This window comes from Anticarsia gemmatalis, chromosome 5 (genome assembly GCF_050436995.1).
Source record: "Anticarsia gemmatalis isolate Benzon Research Colony breed Stoneville strain chromosome 5, ilAntGemm2 primary, whole genome shotgun sequence".
Lineage (NCBI taxonomy): Eukaryota > Metazoa > Arthropoda > Insecta > Lepidoptera > Erebidae > Anticarsia > Anticarsia gemmatalis.
The window spans coordinates 8,690,081-8,710,136 of record NC_134749.1 but is presented as its reverse complement, the minus strand read 5'-3'; the positions used below and the strand labels follow the sequence as shown (position 1 = coordinate 8,710,136).

The following is a 20,056-nucleotide window of genomic DNA, read 5'->3' as shown; positions in this document are numbered from 1 at the left end:
AACGTTTTAAGTTCCTCCCATATTACCGCACATATACAGGTACACAGCTACGGTACTGTGAACGAGCCCAGCGGTCTGCACAGATGCTGGCTGCCAAAAACTCATGAAATAGCGAATATCTTCTATTAGATCTAAAGTTAAGAGTCTGCACATATAACAGTGATTAACAATCCTAATGGTGTGCAGCGAGCAATAATCTATACTATCTATACTATTATTATAAAGCTGAAGAGTTTGTTTGTTTGTTTGTTTGAACGCGCTAATCTCAGGAACTACTCGTCCGATTTGAAAAATTCTTTCAGTGCTAGATAGCCCATTTATCGAGGAAGGCTATTGGCTATATATCATCACGCTACGACTAATAGGAGCAGAGTACCAGTAAAAAAAGTTATAAAAACAGGGAAATTTTTGACCCATTCTACATATATTATGTGGCGCAAGCGAAGTTGCGCGGGTCAGCTAGTTAATTAATATGACAGTTGATCCCGAAACTTTTAGTAAGGGTGGAATAGTATAGCATAGTAGTAACACCCGTTGGATTATACTAAACAGCAGTGGCGAAGGGTCAGTTTTTTCGATTAGACTATTGATTCTAGTTAAAGATTTCGCTTTAAATATTGTTTATTATTAATTAATTGTGTATTATTAGGCAAAAGTAAACAATTAATTTAACACTAATATTAAGTCTGTCCAGAAAGGGAAGCCGGTAGGAATCGAGTTGTATGGAGCCTTCGCCACTGCTAAACAGCAGCCCAAGCCTTGATTGTATATCAGTTATAGAGTAAAATAATGCTACATTGACGTTCGGTTTCATCAGTCTCATAGCCCGATGGGACAGTAACATATTTACGCTTTCAACTGCGTTAGAAGCTCTCCGTGACAACTACGTTCAAGATGTTTGCCTATGCCTATATTTTAGCATTATCGTGGATTCAAGCACGAAATCTTTGGGTGTAACAGCAGAAGTAAAAATGCGTTATAGATTATTATCATAACAGTGTCCATTTAGATCAATTATATATGTATGTACAGACAGCTACAAAAGTTGCAAAACATATTCATTCTTCCGTAACTTTAGATTCTGAAGTATGCATTTTATTTCACCGAAAAATCTTTAATCTTTGATTTTTTACTTATTCCAACCATTCCACGAGATTTGTTCAGGTGCTAGTTTAAATGTAGGAAAAAGAAGACTAAAAATATGTAGTTGTTCAGCTATTTTTGCAAGTGATTGAATAATTTGTACAACGCAAAATGTATTTGGAGAAATTTACAATTCAATTACAAAGATAATTAAAAAAAAAGTCTAGTAATATTTTCATGAATAAAATTATTGAATGTTTTGTTTAATTAACACACAACGAAATTAGATATTAATATGTATTTTAATATATATAATTCGTTTTAAAATTCCTCATTTAAATTAATTACCACACAACTCAGTCACTACATATTATTGTTGATACTGAAATTCACAAGGTCTGTTGTACTATGTCATAGTTACACACTCAAGGCGCGCACACATTTCTCCACCCCACCGCGACGCGTGCCGTGTTCTATAAAACCATACAACACCTGCACTGACATCAATCAACACTTGATTCTTACAAACAATACAACCAACATGTTCAGCAAAGTGAGTGTTCTGAAATAAAACAAATATAGAGATCATTCTAATGGATTTGTCGAAACATTATCACTAATGTATTATGCATTTTTACAGATCGTAGCTTTCGGTGCCGTCCTGGCCGCTGCTAGCGCCAGTCTGTTCGGTCACGGTCACGTGTCCTCCCACCACAGCATCGTCCACCACGACACGCCTCATCACTACGCCGCTCCCATCGCACACTACGCCGCTCCCGTGGCCCACTACGCCGCTCCCGTTGCCCATTACGCTGCCCCCGTAGCTCACTACGACGGTCACGACACTTACGTGAGTCACATAATAATTTACACCAACATCTCACTTATTGGGAGAGTGCTTCCAGAACTTCATTAATTAATTTGTAATCATTGCAGTCCCACCCCAAATACGACTACTCTTACTCTGTGTCTGACCCTCACACCGGTGACCACAAGTCTCAGCACGAGAGCCGCGACGGAGACTCCGTGCACGGATACTACTCTCTGGCTCAACCTGACGGCACCATCCGCAAGGTTGAATACACCGCTGATGCCCACAACGGGTAAGTTATAAAGCTCATTCACTGTTATTGTTAAAATTACTATCGTCATCGTATCGTTACTATGAGGAAAAAGTTACATATATAAATCTACTTTTCTTTCTTCCAGATTCAACGCTGTGGTTCACAACTCTGGCCCCTCCGTACACTCTCAGACCTACGGACACGGTTACCATCACTACTGAACGGCTGAAATAGACTGAACTTTTGTAAATATTTATCATAATCAAAAAATGCTGGACGTGATTAAGGAGTTCTTCAATAAAAGTAACTTCAAAAACTAAAAATTACTTTTACTTATTTTAATAACACCCTATTGAAACGGAAGTACAAAATGAAGCCTCGCGATTTTCAAAGGAGAAGTTCGAAATGTAATATTTTATTATCATCATCATCATTGGCCTGTGTCCAATGTCCATCTATTGCAGATGATTCAGGTGGCGTCAGATAGAGGAATATTTGTAATCAGGGAACATTTTCGTTCGTGACTTAAAAGGCCTATGCAGAGTGATCACCGCGATCGCATTTTTGGCAGATAAAAGAGCCCGAGGTCGATGGTGGGTTGGAGGCTCGTAAATGTCGTAGTATCCGATTAGATTTTAGTATAAATTTTATAATAATCATTTACATTGTAGCGGATCGCTACATACAGCGACATCTACAGCGCACAACCAACCACCACGCGCAGCGTGACAGACGTCACAAGTCCTGGATCGCGCTATCGAAGTTTGCACTGCAACTGACTATATATACAAGTTCCCGACTACAAAAGTCGGGCAGCCTAGGCCCAACAGGCATGATCACCTCGCCTGGTCGGATGATCCTCCTTTTGTGTTGGAGGAACACGATCACCTCGTTCCTCCACAACATCAATTTCTTTTAAACATTGTTACTGTTTATTCAGAAAAGTATAGTTAATTAGTCTTATTTATATGCGAGGACGTGGGATCATCCCACTATCGCCATCGTCTTTGATTAACTATGAAGATTATATCTAAAACAAGTTTTTAAAAAACATTAATATGAGGCAAATATTCCTTTTAATAATGATTTACACCACCTATTTACGCGGTATACTGTATTATTTGATGTAAACTTTGCACTTCGGGTCACTAAACACGCTGATGGGTAATCATCTGTATCACAATAACCAAGATGAGTTTTCATGAGTTTCGAATTTCTTTGACATTTTCACGTCAGGGAATTCCAAAAACATTGTGTTTTATCAACCACAGATATAGTTTACACTTTTACCGATTGCCCTGATAAACATTTGTAAATACGGATGACGAATAGTACATTGCTGAGAGTAACATGATAACTCAGAGTATTGAACGCCCTATGTCAGCATTATGTAAACAACGTTTTAAGCTCCTCCCATATTACCGCACATATACAGGTACACAGCTACTGTGAACGAGCCCAGTGAGTCTGCACAGATACTGGCAGCCAAACACTCATGAAATTGCGAATATCTTCTATTAGATCTATAGTTAAGAGTCTGCACATATAGCAGTGATTAACAATCCTAATGGTGTGCAGCGATCAATAATCTATACTATCTATACTCTTATTATATCTATACTCTTATTATAAAGCTGAAGAGATTGTTTGATTGTTTGATTGTTTGATTGTTTGATTGTTTGTTTGTTTGTTTGTTTGTTTGTTTGTTTGTTTGAACGCGCTAATCTCAGGAACTACTCGTCCCATTTGAAAAATTCTTTCAGTGCTAGATAGCTCATTTATCGAGGAAGGCTATTGGCTGTATATCATCACGCTACGACTAATAGGAGCAGTGTACCAGTAAAAGAAGCTATAAAAACAGGGAAAATTTTGACCCATTCTATATTATGTGGCGCAAGCGAAGTTGCGCGGGTCAGCTAGTTAATTAATATGACAGTTGATCCCGAAACTTTAAGTAAGGGTGGAATAGTATAGCATAGTAGTAACACCCGTTTGATTATACAAACAGCAGCCCAAGCCTTGATTGCATATCAGTTATAGAGTAAAATAATGCTACATTGACGTTCGGTTTCATCAGTCTCATAGCCCGATGGGACAGTAACATATTTACGCTTTCAACTGCGTTAGAAGCTCTCCGTGACAACTACGTTCAAGATGTTTGCCTACGCCTATATTTTAGCATTATCGTGGATTCAAGCACGAAATCTTTGGGTGTAACAGCAGAAGTAAAAATGCGTTATAGATTATTATCATAACAGTGTCCATTTAGATCAATTATATATGTATGTACAGACAGCTACAAAAGTTGCAAAACATATTCATTCTTCCGTAACTTTAGATTCTGAAGTATGCATTTTATTTCACCGAAAAATCTGTAATCTTTGATTTTTTTTTTATTCCAACCATTCCACGAGATTTGTTCAGGTGCTAGTTTAAATGTAGGAGGAATAAGAAGACTAAAAATATGTAGTTGTTCAGCTACTTTTGCAAGTGATTGAATAATTTGTACAACGCAAAATGTATTTGGAGAAATTTACAATTCAATTACAAAGATAATTTAAAAAAAAAGTCTAGTAATATTTTCATGAATAAAATTATTGAATGTTTTGTTTAATTAACACACAACGAAATTAGATATTAATATGTATTTTAATATACATAATTCGTTTTAAAATTCCTCATTTAAATTAATTACCACACAACTCAGTCACTACATATTATTGTTGATACTGAAATTCACAAGGTCTGTTGTACTATGTCATAGTTACACACTCAAGGCGCGCACACATTTCTCCACCCCACCGCGACGCGTGCCGTGTTCTATAAAACCATACAGCACCTGCACTGACATCAATCAACACTTGATTCTTACAAACAATACAATCAACATGTTCAGCAAAGTGAGGGTTCTGAAATAAAAAAAAATATACATAATTCTAATGGATTTGTCAAGACATATTCATTAATCTACTTTGTTTGTTAACAGATCGTAGCTTTCGGTGCCGTCCTGGCCGCTGCCAGCGCCAGTCTGTTCGGTCACGGTCACGTGTCCTCCCACCACAGCATCGTCCACCACGACACGCCTCATCACTACGCCGCTCCCATCGCACACTACGCCGCTCCCGTGGCCCACTACGCCGCTCCCGTTGCCCACTACGCTGCCCCCGTAGCTCACTACGACGGTCACGACACTTACGTGAGTCACATAATCATTGACACGCGTACATCTCATTTATTGGGAGAATGCTTCCAGGACTTCATTAATTAATTTGTAATCATTACAGTCTCACCCCAAATACGACTACTCTTACTCGGTGTCTGACCCTCACACCGGTGACCACAAGTCTCAGCACGAGAGCCGCGACGGAGACTCCGTGCACGGATACTACTCTCTGGCTCAACCTGACGGCACCATCCGCAAGGTTGAATACACCGCTGATGCCCACAACGGGTAAGTTATAAACTTAACAAATTAACAGTTATTAATGTTGCTATAATAATACGGGTTTCAAATAATAATCCCATTTTTTTCTTCCAGATTCAACGCTGTGGTTCACAACTCTGGTCCCTCCGTGCACCCTCAGACCTACGGACACAACTACCACCACTACTAATTGGTTATAAATACGTGAACTGATCTCATTTTGTACATATTAATATGAATAGTACCTGTTAAATAAAAAATACGTTTTCATACCAGCCTAAATCTTTTATTTGGTTGTCTATCGCAGTTGGCCGCTGTTTGTCTAATCCAAATATGTACCTATGACATAATAAATTGATCTACTTTCTTGAACATTACTTCATCATCATTGGGTCTACAAAAGTCAAATGTAGATTATTGGATAGAATTATTGACGTGCCAATAAAAATCGAAGCGTTGAAAATATTCAAAATCTGGCTCAATGCTTTATGATTTATCTTTAATAGAAAATAAATACCTCATTGACATTATTTAAACTAACTGTATTATGTTGCAACAAGCAAACATAAAATATTAGTAGCAAGAAAATGTTGGATTAACAAATAAGAAGCTCAGTCCATTTTTTCTTTAGAAGATTTTTTTGATACATTTTGAGCAATTTTGTATACACTGTTAATTATTAAAATTGCAATTTATGACTTGACAATACGCGTATGATATCCTGAATAATATTGTCGTCGACTAATGGTTGGACTGCAATTTACTCATTGCAATGTACCTGGGCACACGGTTAAATGCCACCATTACGACCAAGCCATTAATTCCTTCTCATACTGTTTTACACCACCTACTTTCGCGGTGCGTATTATTTGACGTAAACTTTGGCTCACTAAACTCGCTGATGGCTGATCGTCTGTATCACAATAACTAAGATGAGATTTCGTGAGAGTCAAATTTCTTTGATATATACACGTCATCAAATTCCGAAAACGTTGTGTTTTATCAACCACAGATATAGTTTACACTTTTACCGATTGCCCAGATATATGTAAATACGGATGACGAATAGTACATTGCTGAGAGTAACATGATAACTCAGAGTATGGAACACCCTAAGTCAGCATTATGAAAACAACGTTTTAAGTTCCTCCCATATAACTGCGCAAATACAGACAGGTATGCAGCTACTGTGAACGACTCCAGCGGTCTGCACAGATACTGGCTGCCAAAAACTCATGAAATGCCGAATATCTTCGATTAGATCTATAGTTAAGAGTCTGCACATATACCAGTGATTAACAATCCTAATAGTGTAACGAGTAATTGTAAATGTGACCGTTGATCCCGAAACTTTAAGTAAGGGTGGAATAGTATAGCATAGTAGTAACACCCGTTTGATTATACTAAACAGCAGCCCAAACCCTGATTGCATATCAATTATAAAGTGAAATAATGTTACATTGACGTTCTGTTTCATCAGTCTCATAGCCCGATGGGACAGTAACATATTTACGCTTTCAACTACGTTAGAAGCTCTCCGCGACAACTACGTTCAAGATGTTTATATCGTCTATGTTTTAGCATCATCGAGGATTCAAACACGAAATCATTGGGTGTAACAGCAGAAGAAAAACGCGTTATAGATTATTATAATACCAGTGTCCATTTAGTTAAGTTATGTATATGTTACTGTAAAAGCCCGAACGGTGGTAAATCCTAAGATTTTCCGGTAAAACCTAAGATTTACCAACTCTCAATGGCAAAAGTCCGAACAAGCCAGAGTTTAAAAACTATGTTACGATATATAAAAAAATCCTCCTTCATAACTATGTTTATAACTATTTCACGGTATAATTATTTATATACTGTGACATAGTTATAAAGAAGGAATTTTGGGCATAGCGACATGGGTAGGTTAGGTTAGAAGGTGGTTCGTGGTTATTTTTTTTTAACCACCCAGAAGGAGGAGCCCCGCGAAGCGGGGCTCCGGCGACATCTCGATATCATCAAGTGAATATGGGTAAAAGTTCGAAATAAAAGAATTGTTCGGACTTTTACCATTGCGAGTTGGTAAATCTTAGGTTATACCGGAAAATCTTAGGATTTACCACCGTTCGGGCTTTTACAGTAACATATATATTATGTACGAATTTTTAAAATTACTGTACAATTCGTACAGACAGCTACGAAAGTCGCAAAACATATTCATTCTTCTTCAGTAACTCTATATTCTAAAGCATGCATTTTATTTCACTGGAAAACGTTAAGCATAGATTATTTTTTTTAATTCGTTCAGGGGTGAGTTAAATGTTGAGATAAAAGGGTTTTTTACCCTTTTATATGTTGTTGCTAAGCGACCTATGTAGCTGATTGTATATTTTGTACAACGCATAATTTATTTGTAGAAATCTTCAATTTAATAACAAAGATAGTAAACAATAGTCTAATATTATTTTAATAAATAAATTTGTTAATTGTTTTATTTAATTAACACACAACTCGGTCACTACATATTATTGTTGATACTGAAATTCACAAGGTCTCTTGTACTATGTCATAGTTACACACTCAAGGCGCGCACACATTTCTCCACCCCACCGCGACGCGTGCCGTGTTCTATAAAACCATACAACACCTGCACTGACATCAATCAACACTTGATTCTTACAAACAACACAACAAACATGTTCAGCAAAGTGAGTGTTCTGAAATAAAAAAATATATATTGTACATAATTCTAATGGATTTGTCAAGACATATTCATTAATCTACTTTGTTTTTTTACAGATCGTAGCTTTCGGTGCCGTCCTGGCCGCTGCTAGCGCCAGTCTGTTCGGTCACGGTCACGTGTCCTCCCACCACAGCATCGTCCACCACGACACGCCTCATCACTACGCCGCTCCCATCGCACACTACGCCGCTCCCGTGGCCCACTACGCCGCTCCCGTTGCCCACTACGCTGCCCCCGTAGCTCACTACGACGGTCACGACACCTACGTGAGTCACATAATAATTTACACCAACATCTCATTTATTGGGAGAGTGCTTCCAGGACTTCATTAATTAATTTGTAATCATTACAGTCTCATCCCAAATACGACTACTCTTACTCTGTGTCTGACCCTCACACCGGTGACCACAAGTCTCAGCACGAGAGCCGCGACGGAGACTCTGTGCACGGATACTACTCTCTGGCTCAACCTGACGGCACCATCCGCAAGGTTGAATACACTGCTGATGCTCACAACGGGTAAGCTTACATTAGATTATAAAGAATTCTCTTATACTTTACAAATTAACAGCAATTAATGTTGCTACTTACGGGTTTCAAATAATAATTCCATTCTTTTCTTCCAGTTTCAACGCTGTGGTTCACAACTCCGGTCCCTCCGTGCACCCTCAGACCTACGGACACAACTACCACCACTACTAATGAATTAAAGATACCTGAACTGATCTCATTTTGTACATATTAATATGAATAGTACCTGTTAAATAAAAAATACGTTTTCATACCAACCTAAATCTTTTATTTGGTTTTCTATCGTAGTTGGCCGCTGTTTGTCTAATCCAAATATGTACCTATGACATAATAAATTGATCTACTTTCTTGAACATTACTTCATCATCATTGGGTCTACAAAAGTCAAATGTAGATTATTGGATAGAATTATTGACGTGCCAATAAAAATCGAAGCGTTGAAAATATTTAAAATCTGGCTCGATGCCTAATGATTTATCTGTAATAGAAAATAAATACCTCATTGATATTATTTAAACTAACTATCATTATGTTGCAACAAGCAATCATAAAATATTAGTAGCAAGAAAATGTTGGATTAACAAATAAGAAGCTCAGTCCATTTGTTCCTCAGAAGATTTTTTTGATAAATTTTGAGCAATTTTGTATACACTGTTAATTATTAAAATTGCAATTTATGACTTGACAATACGCGTATCATACGCGTATTGTCCTGAATAATATTGTCGTCGACTAATGGTTGGACTACAATTTACTCATTGCAATGTACCTGGGCACACGGTTATATGCCACCATTACGACCAAGCCATTAAGAATGTTAGTTCTATGTTACAGGAGGCGAGCCTATTGCAATTTGCTAGGCAAATTACCAGTCTCCAGGCTACTATTGAGAAATAGATACTCTAAAATAAATCGAGAAAAACCAATAGCACCTTGGCCGATCCAGGAATCTAATGAGACAGACACTACACTACAGACCGCTCCACATGAGCAGTTTTGTCGTTCTCTTTTTTTTATTTTCATGACTCCATAATATATATTTTGAATATCGATACTTTATACACTTATGTTCTAAATTGTACATGTGTAAGTAATCTTTTGATGCATGATCAAACGCAAATTTTAACAGAAAACTAGCTGAGGGAAATTCTATGATATTATCTGGGGGTACGGCAGTGTCGAGCAAGTCGAGCAAAAAAAATTGTTTTAAACGTATCTTTTTAATATTGGCATGATAATAACTTATGTAATAACATAAGACAGAAGGTCATTTAAGTAGAGACTAAATAGATTAATCGACTTGGTATTAAAGAGATCTCACAACTTTTTACGGCAGAGAAAACGAGCTGCGAGACTTGGGGTTTTTACAGAATGTTTTTGATTTCATACGTTATTTAGGAATTGAAGCGTACGATCTGACGTAAGCTTGAATCCAACACGATTGAATTCGAATTCGAGTATCGGGAGTAACTCTGGTAGAAGTTTAAACTCAAGTCTTAACAGAGACCTGACAAACTCGTTAAATACCTATATTTACTCTTTAAAAAAAAAACTAGAATGTACACAGCATTGTAAAAGTGAACTAGGAGAAGAAAAGCTCAGGAGTGCGCTTTTCGACAGTCGATACTATCGATTAATAAGCGTTAACAGTTAACATTAATTAAAGACTAATATAGAGATGCTGAAAATTTCTCATACAAAATTTGTCAAAAGTCGATAGTGGTGCGCTATTATTGGAACACATATAGGCCAGAGTTTGATATTTTGAACGTAGCAACTTTAGCAGTTAGAATGCGGCGTAGGCGATTAGCTATGCTGGCTGAAATAAAAATACCGGTTGTTAATTTTCTCTAAAGCATCACAGATACGAGATACAGGATTTACGATTAATAATAATTATTTATCAAATGCCTTTTAACGAAAGCGAAATTCATTTGCGAAATTAGATATTATACGTATTTTAATATATATAATTCGTTTTAAAATTCCTCATTTAAATTAATTACCACACAACTCAGTCACTACATATTATTGTTGATACTGAAATTCACAAGGTCTCTTGTACTATGTCATAGTTCACACTCAAGGCGCGCACACATTTCTCCACCCCACCGCGACGCGTGCCGTGTTCTATAAAACCATACAACACCTGCACTGACATCAATCAACACTTGATTCTTACAAACAATACAACCAACATGTTCAGCAAAGTGAGTGTTCTAAAACAAAAAAATATATACACAATTCTAATTTATTTGTCGAGACATTAACACTAATGTATTATGAATTTTTACAGATCGTAGCTTTCGGTGCCGTCCTGGCCGCTGCTAGCGCCAGTCTGTTCGGTCACGGTCACGTGTCCTCCCACCACAGCATCGTCCACCACGACACGCCTCATCACTACGCCGCTCCCATCGCACACTACGCCGCCCCCGCCGCCCACTACGCCGCTCCCGTTGCCCACTACGCTGCCCCCGTAGCTCACTACGACGGTCACGACACTTACGTGAGTTACATAATAATTTACACCTACATCTCACTTACTAGGAGAGTGCTTCCAGAACTTCATTAATTAATTTGTAATCATTACAGTCTCACCCCAAATACGACTACTCTTACTCTGTGTCTGACCCTCACACCGGTGACCACAAGTCTCAGCACGAGAGCCGCGACGGAGACTCCGTGCACGGATACTACTCTCTGGCTCAACCTGACGGCACCATCCGCAAGGTTGAATACACCGCTGATGCCCACAACGGGTAAGATATAAACTTTACAAATTAACTGTAATGAATGTTGCTATACTAAGACGGGTTTGAAATAATAATCTCATTCTTTTCTTCCAGATTCAACGCTGTGGTTCACAACTCCGGTCCCTCCGTGCACCCTCAGAACTACGGTCACAACTACCACCACTACTAATGAATTAAAGATACCTGAACTGATCTCATTTTGTACATATTGATATAAATAGTACTTGTTAAATAAAAATACGTTTTCATACCAACCTGAATCTTTTATTTGGTTTTCTATCGTAGTTGGCCGCTGTTTGTCTAATCCAAATACCCATGACATAATAAATTGATCTACTTTCTTGAACATTACTTCATAATCATTGGGTCTACAAAAGTTAAATGTAGATTATTGGATAGAATTATTGACGTGCCAATAAAAATCGAAGCGTTGAAAATATTTAAAATCTGGCTCGATGCCTAATGATTTATCTTTAATAGAAAATAAATACCTCATTGACATTATTTAAACTAACTATAATTATGTTGCAACAAGCAAACATAAAATATTAGTAGCAAGAAAATGTTGGATTAACAAATAAGAAGCTCAGTCCATTTTTTCTTCAGAAGTTTTTTTTGATAAATTTTGAGCAATTTTGTATACACTGTTAATTATTAAAATTGCAATTTATAACTTGACAATACGCGTATGATATCCTGAATAATATTGTCGTCGACCAATTGTGGTTTGTTTGTTTGTCGTATTACTATGGTTAGTGGTCAACCTAGTGTCAAAGTTGTTCAAGCCGCCCGAGAGGCCTACCTGGGCACACGGTTATATGCCACCACATTACGACCAAGCCATTAAGAATGTTAGTTCTATGTTACAGGAGGCGAGCCTATTGCAATTTGCTAGGCAAATTACCAGTCTCCAGGCTACTATTGAGAAATAGATACTCTAAAATAAATCGAGAAAAACCAATAGCACCTTGGCCGATCCAGGAATCTAATGACACAGACACTACACTACAGACCGCTCCACATGAGCAGTCTTGTCTTTCTCTTTTTTTTATTTTCATGACTCCATAATATTTTGAATATCGATACTTTATACACTAATGTTCTAAATTATACATCGTAGGTAATCTCTTGATGCATGATCAAACGCAAATTTTAACAGAAAACTAGCTGAGAGAAATTCTATGATATTATCTGGGGGTACGGCAGTGCCCCCGCAAGTCGAGCAAAAAAAATTGTTTTAAACGTATTTTTTTTTATATTGGCATGATAATAACTTATGTAATAACATAAGACAGGAGGTCCTTTAAGTAGAGACTAAATAGATTAATCGACTTGGTATTAAAGAGATCTCACAACTTTTTACGGCAGAGAAAACGAGCTGCGAGACTTGGGGTTTTTACAGAATGTTTTTGATTTCATACGTTATTTAGGAATTGAAGCGTACGATCTGACGTAAGCTCGAATCCGACACGATTTAATTAGAATTCGAGTATTGGGAGTAACTCTGGAGTACAAGTTTATACTGAAGTCTTACACAGACGTGACATACTCGTTAAATACCTATACCCTTAAATAAAAAACTAAAATGAACAAAACATTGTAGAAATGAACTAGGAGAAGAAAAGTTCAGGAGTGCGGTTTTCGACAGTCGATTAACAAGCGTTAACAGTTAAAATTATTTAAAGACTTATATAGAGGTGCTGAACATTTTATCATACAAAATTTGTCAATAGTCGATAGTGATACGACATTATTGGAACACATGGACGCCAGCTGAAATAAAAATACCGGTTGTTAATTTTCAAGCATCACAGATACGAGATACAGGATTTACGATTAATAATAATTATTTATCAAATGTCTTTTAACGAAAGCGAAATTCATTTGCGAAATTAGATATTATACGTAACGTATTTTAATATATATAATTCGTTTTAAAATTCCTCATTTAAATTAATTAACACACAACTCGGTCACTACATATTATTGTTGATACTGAAATTCACAAGGTCTGTTGTACTATGTCATAGTTACACACTCAAGGCGCGCACACATTTCTCCACCCCACCGCGACGCGTGCCGTGTTCTATAAAACCATACACCACCTGCACTGACATCAATCAACACTTGATTCTTACAAACAATACAACAAACATGTTCAGCAAAGTGAGTGTTCTGAAATAAAAAAATATATACATCATTCTAATGGATTTGTCAAGACATATTCATTAATCTACTTTGTTTTTTAACAGATCGTAGCTTTCGGTGCCGTCCTGGCCGCTGCTAGCGCCAGTCTGTTCGGTCACGGTCACGTGTCCTCCCACCACAGCATCGTCCACCACGACACGCCTCATCACTACGCCGCTCCCATCGCACACTACGCCGCTCCCGTGGCCCACTACGCCGCTCCCGTGGCCCACTACGCTGCCCCCGTAGCTCACTACGACGGTCACGACACTTACGTGAGTCACATAATAATTTACACCTACATCTCACTTATTGGGAGACTGCTTCCAGGACTTCATTAATTAATTTGTAATCATTACAGTCTCACCCCAAATACGACTACTCTTACTCGGTGTCTGACCCTCACACCGGTGACCACAAGTCTCAGCACGAGAGCCGCGACGGAGACTCCGTGCACGGATACTACTCTCTGGCTCAACCTGACGGCACCATCCGCAAGGTCGAGTACACCGCTGATGCCCACAACGGGTAAGTTATAAACTTAAGTAATTTACAATAATTGATGTTGCTTTAACAATACGGGTTTCAAATAATAATCCCATTTTTTTCCTAATTCGTTTAGTAATCCGTCGTGTTTCTTCCAGATTCAACGCTGTGGTTCACAACTCTGGCCCCTCTGTGCACCCTCAGGCCTATGGACACGGTTACCATCACTACTAATAAACAAGTAATAGCTAGACTGATCTCATTTAACACATATTTATTACATTGAAAAGATTATGCGTTATGCTTCTTAAATAAAGATAAAGCTTTCATACCAATCCACTTGTATTATTTACAATCAACAAGGTTTCTTACCACCCTAGATTCCCCCAACCTCAGAACGAAACACAAAAACACATTTTTACATAGTAAGTATATCTATCGCAAACAATTCAGGCACAACAAAATTAGGCAAATAAATAAGGCAAGAACAGCATACTTTACCTATATGACGAAAAGATGAAACTGAAAATCTATACTAATATTATAAAGCTGAAGAGTTTGTTTGTTTGTTTGTTTGAACGCGCTAATCTCATTAACTACTGGTCCGATTTGGAAAATTCTTTTAGTGTTAGATAGCTCATTTACCGAGGAAGGTTATAGGCTGTATATCATCACGCTACGACCAAAAGGAGCAGAGCAGCAATAAAAAATGTTACAAAAACGGGGAAAATTTTGATTCGTTTTCTCTTATGTGACGCAAGCGAAGTTGCGAGGGTCAGCTAGTAACTCATAAAATCATAAAACATGATCAAAACGCGACATGATACATACTAAAATACATAATTATGAGCGTCTAAGTACGTAACCATAATGTTCGTGAAAACTATCTATACTATTTGATGTAGTAAGTAATACTATCCTAGAATACTAATGAATATCTTATTATGATATACATCACAAAAATAATTCAGAATTAAGGCTTGACTAGAGAGCAAACAAAAATGGATATAAATCTTAGAATGATAAAACCTTGAATAAAGATAGCCTGAAATATGTTTCAATATTTAGTTCCACAGACTTGCTCTATCGATTGGAACCAAACACAAAGAATCTGTCCATAATAATGATGTCTGATAATGATGTTTCAGCTACGGCAGCCAATTTCATTGACACCAGCCAACTGTACAGAACTTTCTCTATAGTGGCCGGGCATTTCTCAGAAATGAAGTGTTTTTGCATAATTTATCTGGCAAAATTTTAGATTCTTATTTTGGCGAAGACATCGCAGTAATATCATAGCGTTTTCAAAAAGATACTCGATAATAGCGGAGGCCCTCCTGTAGTCGCATTAGTTAATGAAATACAATGTTTTAAAATTTTTCATTACCAGCGGAATGAGATGTGACCAGGTGGATGATAAATAAGGCACAGGTAAATTAGAAAAAGGTGAAATAAAAAACGCAAGCGGCCGTTTCTTTGGCTTATAATAAATGCATCACAGTCACAATTAGGAACACTTCCAGGTAAACTCTTAAGAACCTTATTAAATCGGAAAAAAGTGTTGAGAAATGTAAAAATAGTTCACATCTTCAAAACTGTTATAAAGCTCGTACAAATATGATTAAGATACACTTGAATAAGACAAGTACATAATCAGGATCATATAATTTACTTATTTACAATATTTTATAAGAGATTTGGAAGGTTTTTGAACTTGTATTATCTATGCCATAATAATTATCAGTGGTCGATATAACAAAATCAGTTCGACTCTACTTTCATTTTTTTAATATTATGTTTGTGTACAGGGGTTTTGACTATTATCTTTCTTTCAGTACTATTTACTTTTCTATGACACAAACAATTACTATTTTAATTACTTTCAGGTTTTTTCTACACTTGTCGTAATGATTTTTCAGATTGGATTTAATTTATGAATTACTCGACTCCTATTAGTCGTAGCGTGATGATATATAGACTATAGCATTCCTCAATAAATAGGCTATCCAACAGTAAAAGAAATCTTCAATTCGTACCAGTAGTTCCTGAGATTAGCGTGTTCAAACAAACAAACAAACGAACAAAATTTCGACTTCTATAATATTAGTATAGATTTTATCGTTTTTGTAAATCTTATGGGTATTTTCTTATTGGACAATTCTACAAAATTGATGAAGACAACGGTGTAACCAGCAGTATCTATCATTTATTTTCAGGATGAGTATAATATTTCAGAAAAATAGCGATTCTCTTTTGTTCTTTTTTCCTTAAATAATAAGACTTAAATTTCTTTCTACATCTTTTTCTTCACACTATCAGTTGTCTTGATGATATTTCTTCAATACTCAATAGTTTTTTCGCCTTTGTACCTGAGATATCTGTCTATCTTTCTCTTCTTTATCTTTCAACAGCTGTTGGTTACTTTTAACATATTCATACTGTTTTCTCTTTGCTCACCGTTTTAACAAGTCTTTCTTCTGTAGTCTGTTTCTTTATTTTCCCCTATTCTTTGATCTAGAACTTAAATAAACAATAATTTAGTCATTAATAAGGGAAAATTTACTGAAATCATAATTTACCTGGGACATATCTCATTTATCTGGTGCAAATTCGCCAGAGAAACCCAGGTGAATTAGGGCCAGATTTATTAGTTTTTCTCATAAAAATCCATTTATCTTGCTATTTTAATACAGTTATTGAATAAATGAAGAAAATAATGTTGTAAAACCCCAATGACACAATCTGCTGTTTTTTGTGAATAATATTCTGTCAATATTGGTAAAAAAAATACGACCATAAAAATTAGTTTACTTACCTTACAAAATCCTATTTCGAAGTCGATATCATGTATAATTTTGGCGAGGAGCAGCAAAGAAACGTGGTCATGGTATTAAAACACGGAGGAGACTAGCAGCGAGCGGGCCAGGAGCCTTCACCGGCTGTGCAAGCGACGGTTTTTGTGGGAAGTTAACGCAAAGATGGGCCAGATAAATTATGCTTATGCGTTCGGACATTCTTAAAACTTCCATAACTTTTGTAGTTTATTATAAAACCAAAAATATAATACTGGAAATTATAGTTAAATAGTTAAAGTACCGATGTACATAAATAAATTCAGTATTTTTTTAAGAAATCAATATTTTTTTAAAGCATAATTAGATCAATTTCACGTTAGGACACGCCATATAAATTAGATTTCCACTGTATTCTATTTTTTATTATTTTAATAACAATATCAAATGATACATTAAACGTAGGCCTCGATAGATAATTTACGTTTACGTAGAAATAAAAATTATCGATAATAAAATCTATTCATTTATATACGTTCTCTGATGAAAAACCGCTAAAACTCACCCTTTTGAGAATTGCCCGGCCAAGTGTGTACACAATACAGGTGCACACTCTATTCTCTCGTCTCGGTGAGACGACTAAACCGACACGACCAGGGAGAGGTCAGGCGCAGGACCAGCGGCTTTACGTGCTCTCTTAGGCACGGGGGTCTTCGACGTCTGCTTCCTAACTCCGGGCAATCTCTCAGGAGCTTTTAAGAAAGAACTCAGTAAATAATTTAGGGCCCGACCCGGGATTCGGGCCCGAAACCTCTTGCGCGGTAGTCGCATACACTACCAACAGCGCCACAAAAGCAGTCAATATATAAAATTTATTTATAGTTAGAACTTCCGTAATATGCAACATTTATTGCCAGTAGGATACTTATCGTCGTACATCGAAATTACTATAGCAATAACAAATTGAATATCGGGACAGCTTGTAAGTTATCGGTTATCATTATAGATAAGTACTTAAAGCAATCAACCCTTAATCGAAAGTCTTAAGAGGTCTGATAATGTAATTAGCATAGGTGACATTAAGTGATAAGGAATAACGTACTGGTGGGTGTACCTAGTACTTATTTGCAAGTTGGTGGTTGGCGGTCGGACTATGCAACGTTAAGGCATGGCACACTTCCTGTTGTACTACTAACTGAAACTAGTATGCTGAACTAGTTACACTATCGTACACTAATCGCATTTAACATATATTTCGCCAATGACAGTTCGCTTCCCGCTTTGATATAAGCAATACCAATGTGCACTACCTAATATTCCAAAGCTCAACAGTAATTAATTTAAGAAAATATTTTTTTTTCTAATGTGAAACTTTCTGATTGGTGTTGTTATAAAATATGAATGTATTTTTTTTTCTTTAATTGAATAAATAAATTAAACCCATTAAAAATGTTTACTAAGCTACAAAAAAGTATTATGTAACTTTAAATCACTTTTGCATTCTATATCCTATTCAATCGCATAAATTCTATTAAAATAATTTCCACGTTTTTAATAAAATAGATTGTTAACGTCACGAACAATATTAGTACCGGCGTTACGACCTTGATACATGTCAAAGTATTCAGAGTCAAGTGCGCGCACGCATTTCTCCGCCCCACCTCTCGCCAGCAACTCACAACCACCCGGTGTTCTATAAAACCATAAACCGCAGGTCCTTTGATATCAATCAACACTTGGTCGTAGCAAATAACACACCAAAATGTTCAGCAAAGTGAGTTTCAAAGTATTTACTCACAAAATTAAAGATATTTTTCGCTATGGCTTTTCAAATACTATAACTTATTTCGTAACGCTTTCAGATCGTAGCTTTCGGCGCTCTGTTGGCCGCAGCCAATGCAGGTCTTTTGGGACATGGCCACGCTGTGTCTTCCCAAAGCATAATTCGCCACGACGAGCCCCTTCACTACGCTGCCCCGGTAGCCCACTACGCCGCCCCCGTGGCCCACTACGCCGCCCCTGTCGTCCACCACGTCGCCCCCGTGGCTCACTACGCCGCTCCCGTTGCCCATTACGACGGCCATGACACCTATGTAAGATATACCTATTTCTAATGCCTAATTGTCATAGTCATCGATTATCATTGATGTCTTGCAAAACTAATGGAGTTCTAATGACTTTTGTATTGCAGGCTCACCCCAAATACGACTTCTCCTACTCCGTGGCTGACCCTCACACCGGTGACCACAAGTCTCAGCACGAGAGCCGCGACGGAGACTCCGTGCACGGATACTACTCTCTGGCTCAACCTGACGGCACCATCCGCAAGGTAGAATACACCGCTGATGCCCATAACGGGTAAGTTGCCAGTTAGATCATCGATACTCAATCAGTTAGACTTCCTACTGTCTATTGCTGATGACTTTAAATAATGACACTAATATCATGTTGATTTTTTCAGTTTCAACGCTGTGGTCCACAACTCCGGTCACTCCGTGCACCCCGCCCCCGTCCACGGACACGCTTACCACGACTACTAAATGATATGTTTGTTTCTATTTATTGGTTTATATGTGACTCTTGACGAATGTGAGATGCGAATTGTAAATAAACTGTGATTGTATACCTTCAACTACTTCTTTTGATTTCACCACACATCTACATACATGTATTGCGTATTACTTACACACTTAAACCCATTGTCGAAATCAAATTACTTTTAAATTTAGGTTAAACACTGTCAATAAAAACGGAGGCTGAGGGCCAAAGTTACTGTTTAATGCCAGTACAGAAAATATAACAAGCAGGAAGAACTATAAGTTCTGATAAAAGAGCAAGGACGGCTTTAATCTCTAATTTTCAAATACAATGATTAATCAAATAAATTTCTTTCGTGCAGTCGCTAGCCTTACTTAAGGAAGAATATATTATGATGACTATAACTCAGTTTTTACCCGTTAACAAATACGAAAAACCCTACGAGTTATTTTATAACAATGTTGACA

General features: G+C 37.1%; 4 protein-coding genes across 6 annotated transcripts; all 4 read left to right on the top strand.

The window, feature by feature from the left end:
* The first annotated feature begins 1,516 nt into the window (after window positions 1-1,516).
* LOC142973082 (uncharacterized) lies at window positions 1,517-2,463 on the top strand. The gene is made up of 4 exons (XM_076114636.1): window positions 1,517-1,636; window positions 1,724-1,933; window positions 2,020-2,186; window positions 2,293-2,463. Exons 1-4 carry the CDS (start codon window positions 1,625-1,627, stop codon window positions 2,366-2,368), a joined length of 465 nt encoding a protein of 154 aa, XP_075970751.1. The 5' UTR covers window positions 1,517-1,624; the 3' UTR covers window positions 2,369-2,463.
* A 2,524-nt stretch (window positions 2,464-4,987) lies between these two features.
* LOC142973083 (uncharacterized) lies at window positions 4,988-5,846 on the top strand. The gene is made up of 4 exons (XM_076114637.1): window positions 4,988-5,047; window positions 5,134-5,343; window positions 5,432-5,598; window positions 5,686-5,846. Exons 1-4 carry the CDS (start codon window positions 5,036-5,038, stop codon window positions 5,759-5,761), a joined length of 465 nt encoding a protein of 154 aa, XP_075970752.1. The 5' UTR covers window positions 4,988-5,035; the 3' UTR covers window positions 5,762-5,846.
* Window positions 5,847-8,217: 2,371 nt separating this feature from the next.
* Window positions 8,218-11,828, top strand: LOC142973262 (uncharacterized). The gene is made up of 8 exons (XM_076114900.1): window positions 8,218-8,267; window positions 8,359-8,568; window positions 8,655-8,821; window positions 8,929-9,001; window positions 10,909-11,043; window positions 11,130-11,339; window positions 11,426-11,592; window positions 11,680-11,828. Exons 1-8 carry the CDS (start codon window positions 8,256-8,258, stop codon window positions 11,753-11,755), a joined length of 1,050 nt encoding a protein of 349 aa, XP_075971015.1. The 5' UTR covers window positions 8,218-8,255; the 3' UTR covers window positions 11,756-11,828.
* A 1,827-nt stretch (window positions 11,829-13,655) lies between these two features.
* Window positions 13,656-19,683, top strand: LOC142973080 (uncharacterized). 3 transcript variants are annotated; one of them, XM_076114635.1, is made up of 5 exons: window positions 13,656-13,752; window positions 13,839-14,034; window positions 18,945-19,144; window positions 19,243-19,409; window positions 19,513-19,683. In XM_076114635.1, exons 1-5 carry the CDS (start codon window positions 13,741-13,743, stop codon window positions 19,589-19,591), a joined length of 654 nt encoding a protein of 217 aa, XP_075970750.1. In that variant the 5' UTR covers window positions 13,656-13,740; the 3' UTR covers window positions 19,592-19,683. The 3 variants fall into 3 exon arrangements, with proteins under 3 accessions (XP_075970750.1, XP_075970749.1, XP_075970748.1); XM_076114634.1 differs by lacking the exons at window positions 18,945-19,144; window positions 19,243-19,409; window positions 19,513-19,683 and adding exons at window positions 14,135-14,301; window positions 14,418-14,594 and having other exon boundaries at window positions 13,839-14,048; XM_076114633.1 differs by lacking the exons at window positions 13,656-13,752; window positions 13,839-14,034 and adding an exon at window positions 18,689-18,825 and having other exon boundaries at window positions 18,914-19,144.
* The last annotated feature ends 373 nt before the right edge of the window (window positions 19,684-20,056 follow it).